The 6,149-nt window shown below is 62.6% G+C and overlaps 1 protein-coding gene across 2 annotated transcripts; it reads right to left on the bottom strand.

The window, feature by feature from the left end:
- Positions 1-6,149, bottom strand: SLC7A4 (solute carrier family 7 member 4). Of its 2 annotated transcripts, none has more exons than XM_062009813.1 (5): positions 6,082-6,149; positions 3,411-4,457; positions 2,625-3,301; positions 1,887-1,995; positions 1-1,649 (listed from the first exon to the last, which is right to left on the bottom strand). In XM_062009813.1, the coding sequence occupies exons 2-5, from the start codon at positions 4,390-4,392 to the stop codon at positions 1,471-1,473; spliced, it is 1,947 nt and encodes a 648-aa protein (XP_061865797.1). In that variant the 5' UTR covers positions 4,393-4,457; positions 6,082-6,149; the 3' UTR covers positions 1-1,470. The 2 variants fall into 2 exon arrangements, with proteins under 2 accessions (XP_061865797.1, XP_061865798.1); XM_062009814.1 differs by lacking the exon at positions 6,082-6,149 and adding an exon at positions 6,006-6,070.

The raw sequence follows: 6,149 nt of genomic DNA, 5'->3' as shown, positions 1-6,149 counted from the left end.
TCACAGAACCAGTATTTATGAGGGTGACTGAGTCAGCGTGTTGCTCACAAGCCACTACACAGAGGTGCCAAGCAGGGCCAGGGCACGGCAGGGACGTGCTGCTCCACTGGCAGCAGCAGCAGCGCGGGGTGAGGTGGGACACGGAGCAGCACTGGCATACAGAGAGCTTCACCAGGCAGCCAGCAAATCGTACAGAGACCCCCCACCAGCCCCCCCCCCAGGGACCAGCCAGCAAGCAGCAATGAGGCCAGCCTGCCCACAGCCCTGACTCCTTGCAGGATGCAGGTGATGTTGCACAGTGCTCACGCTGTGAGGCCTGGCAATTCAGCAACCTCAGCCTTTACTGTTTCCTCCATGTATCACTTTCAAAAAGTGCCAAAACGCCCTTCCCCTTCCGCTTTTGGCTTTTGGCAATGGGCAAACCAGCCAGGGTGGCCACAGCAGTGCTGCTGGGGACCCCCAACATGCCACCACAGAAGCTGGAGTGAGCTCCAGAGCACAGGGATGCTTGTTGGAGAGGGAGCAATAGTGAAAAGCACCTGCAGAGACCATCCCGAGCCACAGAGAGCCTGGGAGGGGCATCACAGGGGAAATGAGCCCCCCAAGCCGGAACAGGTAGCAGCACAAGCTGTGCTGCTGGGCCACAGAGGGAAGGGGACTCAGGGATGCTGTTGGGCACTGCCAGGGAGAAGGCAACGAATCTGAGACCCTGAGCACTCACACTCAGCTCAGGGCTGGGGCAAGAGCCTAGCCCTGGCAAGACCTTCCAGCCAGGCACAGCCCCAGCTCACCCTGCAACAGCTGATGACAATGGCTGGGAAGATGCAGATGGCCTTCAGCCGTGCCAGCCCATGCTGGCTTTCCCGAGGTCCCTGCCCAGCTACTCACTCTGCCCATGTCCCTTCTCCATCTGATGTCCCCAGCTCCCTCAGCCTTTCAGGAGAGTGGCCCTGGGGATGAGCTGGCAGGGAGGCTGGCAAGGACATGGGCTTAACCCCTGCCTCCTTCTGCAAGTGGGCTCAGCAGGACGCAGGGGGTGCAACAAGCGCCCAAGCTGCAGTCAGGATGAGGCCCAAACTGGGCAGTGCTGGGCTGCCTGCCCTACTCCCCTGACCCTCTGCACCCCCCGCCAGCAGAAAGATTTGCTGCACACATCCATCTGTGCTCAGGGGAAGGTGGTAAGGATGTGGCTCCTGCTGAGCTGGGCAGACACTGGGCTGAGGGGGCTGAGACCCAGTTCTTGAGCGCTGGGGATGGGAAGGGAGGCGGCCAGTCCCCACACACTCTGTGGGGAGTGGGTGGGGAAGAGCAAACGACCTCATCACCTTGGGATGGAGCCACACACCGCGGGCAGTCCCGGTGGCTCCGCTGGCAAAGGGACCAGGAGGAGGAAGAAGGGGGGGTCTCTGGCCTGGCCGTGGGGAGGGGGTCAGAGTCTCCCAGAGTCGGGTGCCCCTGTCCCCCAGGGTGTCATCTCTGGCAGTCGGCCGTGTCGCGGGTGGGCTGCGGCGGGGGCTGCACGGCCTGCAGCCTCTCCTGCAGGCTGCCGCTGGGGAACACCACGTAGCGAGCGCTGAGGCGCTGCGGGCCGCGCTCCCGCACGTTCTCCTTGCTGTGCCAGATGCCGTAGCCGAAGTAGACGAGCAGACCTGCAGCGGGGACAGGGGACAGGGGCTGGCACGGGGATGGCCCCGGGGAACGGGAGATGCCGGGAGACCTCGGTTTATGTCTCCGGAGGGGAACGGGAGGCACCACATGCTTTATAAACCCACCAAGTGGGGGAGGAGAGCTGCCAAAGCAGCCAAACAGTGCTGGGCTGACCCGGCTTCCAGCTGCCTGGAGCAGCTGCCGCCCTCCCAGGCTCTGGCTGCCGTGGGAACACTCACCCAAGAGCAGCCAGATGGCAAAGCGGAGCCACGTCATGTAGCTGAGCTTCAGCATCAGATAGACATTGAGGACGATACTCAGTGCTGGAGAGAGGGGCACCAGGGGGATCTGTGGAAGAAAGGAAGCGAGACCTGCTGGACCACCTTCCCCACCCTTGAAACCAGGGACAAAAGCCAGCCCAGGTAAACACAGTATACAGCCTGACAGTCACCCTGGGCTTTCTAAAAATGACCTTTTCCTTTTTTTTTTCAGGGAAAAAGGCAATTGAAAGGAAAACCAGACAGTTGGGGAGCTGGGAGCCAGGCTGGCAGTGTGGGCAGAGCCTCTAGAAACAGCCCAGAAGCTGGAGAGGAGGGGAGCGTGAGGGGCACAGAAGTAGTTTGGAGGCTGAAGAAAAGAGCTCCATCACACAGCTCAAGAACAAGCCAAAGGCAGGAGCTGGGAGGGGCAGAAGGGGAGCAGGGGATGTGGAGGAAGGAGCCCAGAGTGGGCAGGAGCGATCCCATGGGATGGACACAGAGCTGCTGGGGACGTCCCTGCCTGGGGGCTGGGGACCATGCAGAGTGACACTGCAGGCAACACCACCTCCCCACACCCAGTGCTCGCTGACACGGTCCTCCTCCTCTTCCTCCTCCAGCAGCTACACTGTTTTCACCAGACTGGTGTGACTGGGGCCTCCCATGGGTCCACCCCTCTGACCTGAGCAGGACAAACCCTGCCTGGGGGCCCAGGTGTACCTGGAAGGTCTGTGTGTTGTGCTGCTGCTCGTGTGCCCAGATGAGGAAGAGGCTGAGCAGGAAGCCCAGGCTGAAGAGGACCAGCAGCAGGGAGTAGCTCCAGGTGGGCAGGTGGAGGTGGGTAGTGCCAAACACCAAGATGGAGCAGAGGCAGATGGCAGACACCATCAGGGTCACCACGGCCACCATGACCACTTCTCCTGGGTAGAAGTCGCTGAGGAACTCCAGGTAGGGCTCAAAAGCCGCCTTCAGCTGCCCTGGCTCACGGTGCTCTTTGCTCTTGTCCCTGTCCACCAGCTGGAGCTTGTCAGAGAAGGACTCGTACTCCTTCAGCTCGCCGGCAGACGGACCCTCCTGGGGCTCAGGGCTGGGCTGGGCCGCGGCTGCCGGCACGGGGACATCCACCTTCTGCTGCTGGAAGCGCAGGACGATGATGCTGGCGGCCACAAAGGTGTAGGCCAGCAGTGTGCCAATGGACAGGAACTGCACCAGGGCCTCCAGGTCAAAGACAAGGGCCAGCAGGGCCATGAGCAGCCCAAAAACCACGATGCCAACCACGGGCACCTGCGTGCGGGGATGCACTCGGGAGAAGACCTGAAAGAAGAGCCCGTCCTCAGCCATGGCATAGACGATGCGCGGCAGGGAGAAGAGGTTGCTCAACAGGACCGTGTTCATTGCTGAGGGATGGGCAGAAGAAGGAGGGGCCACGTCAGACCCAAACCACCCAGTTCCCAGCCCCCGCTGTGAGCGGGGCACGCATCACCCCCCGCCACCGTCTGTACTCACCACAGATGGAGCCGGCGGCAACCAGGAACCCTGCCCAGGAGTAGCCCCTCCTGTAAAACGCGTCTGCCAAGGCAGAGTCGGGGTCCAGCGTGTGCCAGGGCACCATCAGCGTCAGCACCACCGACACCAGGATGTAGGCCCCGGTGGCCAGCCCCAAGGAGAAAGCGATGGCCCTGGGCACGGCCCTCTGTGGGTTCCTGGCCTCTTCGCTGGAGGCTGCAATGACATCGAAGCCCACGAAGGCGTAGAAGCAGGTGGCTGTGCCAGCCATGATGCCCGACAGCCCGTACGGGGCGAAGCCGCCCTCCTGGGCGCTCCAGTTCTTGGGCTGAGCGAGGATAAAGCCCATGATGAGAATGAAGAGGATGACGCCCATGCTGACGGCCGAGAAGATGTGGTTGAGCCAGGAGGACACTTTGGCCCCGAAGGAGATGAAGGCGGTGGCCACCAGCAGGATGGCGGCCGCCAGAAAGTCGGGGTAGTGGGCCAGGAACGGCACCTGCCAGGTGCCCACGTGGGTCTCAGTGAAGTTCTTTATCTTGTGGTTGAAGATGGAGTCCAGGTAGCCGCTCCAGGCCCTGGCCACCGCCGCTCCCCCAATCATGTACTCCAGCAGCACGTTCCAGCCGATGAGGAAGGCCCAGATCTCACCCACGGACACGTAGGTGAACATGTAGGCAGAGCCCGTCTTGGGTACCCGGGCTCCAAACTCGGCGTAGCAGAGAGCAGCCAGGAGCGAGGCGAAGCCGGCGATGATGAAGGAGACGATGACGGCGGGGCCGGCGATCTCCTTGGCCACGGTGCCCGTGAGGACATACAGCCCGGAGCCCACCATGCCCCCAATGCCCAGCAGCGTCAAGTCAATGGTGGAAAGGCATCTGTTGAAGGACGTCTCCATCATGTTGTCCTCCAAGGTCTTCACCCGGTTAAGTTTCTGGCAGAGGCGAGCGAGGTCGGCGGAGCGCGGCAGCCACCTCGCCATGCTGGCGGCAGCGGCCCTGCCCTGCGGCACGGGGAGGGCTCCGCGTGGTGGCACTGCCCGCAGACCTGGCACAGGAGCAGGAAAGTGTGAGCGGTCCCTCCTGCAGGGGGGGTTCGGATCGGGGGGTGGGACGGGGTGACATAGCCATCGGGCTTTTTCAAGGCAGCCCCTTGCTCCTCAGCCAGCGTTGGGCTCAGCACCGGAGCGTGCCCTCCTCCGGGGTGGTGGCACAGGACAGCCGCCCCGTGCCAGGCTCTGTGCTTGGGAAAACACAGGGGCACTTCCCAGGCTTTTAAGATGGAGCTGCATTAAAGCCCTGCTGTAAGCAGGCAGCTCTAGCCCTGCTGAAGGTTTCTTTGCTATAAGCAGGCAGCTCTAGCCCTGCTGAAGGTTTCTTTGCTATAAGCAGGCAGCTCTAGCCCTGCTGAAGGTTTCTTTGCTATAAGCAGGCAGCTCTAGCCCTGCTGAAGGTTTCTTTGCTGCTATAAGCAGGCAGCTCTAGCCCTGCTGAAGGTTTCTTTGCTGCTATAAGCAGGCAGCTCTAGCCCTGCTGAAGGTTTCTTTGCTATAAGCAGGCAGCTCTAGCCCTGCTGACGGTTTCTTTGCTATAAGCAGGCAGCTCTAGCCCTGCTGAAGGTTTCTTTGCTGCTATAAGCAGGCAGCTCTAGCCCTGCTGAAGGTTTCTTTGCTGCTATAAGCAGGCAGCTCTAGCCCTGCTGAAGGTTTCTTTGCTGCTATAAGCAGGCAGCTCTAGCCCTGCTGAAGGTTTCTTTGCTATAAGCAGGCAGCTCTAGCCCTGCTGACGGTTTCTTTGCTATAAGCAGGCAGCTCTAGCCCTGCTGAAGGTTTCTTTGCTGTAAGTAGGCAGCTCTAGCCCTGCTGACGGTTTCTTTGCTATAAGCAGGCAGCTCTAGCCCTGCTGAAGGCTTCTTTGCTGCTTCCCCTCTGCCTAATTCAATGTTTACTCGACCTTCTCCCAGTGCTGGGTACCCACTAAGAGGGCACACAGTGTCTCCCAGCACCTTGTGGCCTCCCCGGGGAAAGCCCAGGTGTGGTGTGCAGCCGTGCAGCAGAACCTCCAGAGCAGCTCCGGCGAGGACGTGGCTGTTCCCGGCCAGACCAGGAAACACATCCAGTGCCTGGGCACCAGCCGCAGCCGGCAGCGGGAGGACACAGCCCTGGGACCTTCAGGTGCCGCTCCGTGGGGTCACCTGTGATTTTGCGGATGCTCGCCCCTTCCAGCCGCCCTCCTCCCCATGCCAGGGTCCGTCTGTGCCCCTGCATCACCAAACCCCGGCTGCTGCTCGGAAGGCTCACGCCGCGGGGTGCAGCCCTGCTCCCCGGGTCCCTCCCGGAGGCCAAAATGTCCTGGAAAGGCCCAGGCTATTGCTGGCATGCTGCCGGCCCGCGGGGACCACAGGCCTGCGGGCACCACCCGCGCTGGCTGAGCCCCCCCCAGCCCCGCTCGCCACCTGCAGAGACGGGCGGTGCGGGGATGCCCCACCGCATGGGCCCCAGGCCGGAGTGCGCGGGGGTACCCCTCAGCTGGGGGAACGTGGGGATGGGGCTCTGCCTCCGCATTCACCCCGGCTGGGGAGAAGGGATAGTCTCACCCCCACTCCGCGACGCCGGTCCCGGGGGCTCCGAGCCACGGCCGCCGCGCTCCGCTCCCCGCACGGCCCCGCTCACCTGCGCAGGCGCGGCCGAGGCCCCGCACAGCCCCGGCCCGGCCCGGCCCCCGCCACCTGCTCCGCGCC

This window comes from Colius striatus, chromosome 17, assembly GCF_028858725.1.
Source record: "Colius striatus isolate bColStr4 chromosome 17, bColStr4.1.hap1, whole genome shotgun sequence".
In the NCBI taxonomy this organism is placed as follows: domain Eukaryota; kingdom Metazoa; phylum Chordata; class Aves; order Coliiformes; family Coliidae; genus Colius; species Colius striatus.
This window is presented reverse-complemented; position numbering and strand designations above follow the sequence as displayed.

Bases quoted from the DNA above. Each gene is read 5' to 3' on its own strand.
- SLC7A4 (XM_062009813.1), bottom strand. From the start codon at position 4,392: ATGGCGAGGTGGCTGCCGCGCTCCGCCGACCTCGCTCGCCTCTGCCAG. The intron at 3,302-3,410 runs GTGAGTACAGAC...CCCATCCCTCAG, and splicing joins TGCCGCCGGCTCCATCTGTG to CAATGAACACGGTCCTGTTG. The intron at 1,996-2,624 runs GTACACCTGGGC...TTTCTTCCACAG, and splicing joins ACAACACACAGACCTTCCAG to ATCCCCCTGGTGCCCCTCTC.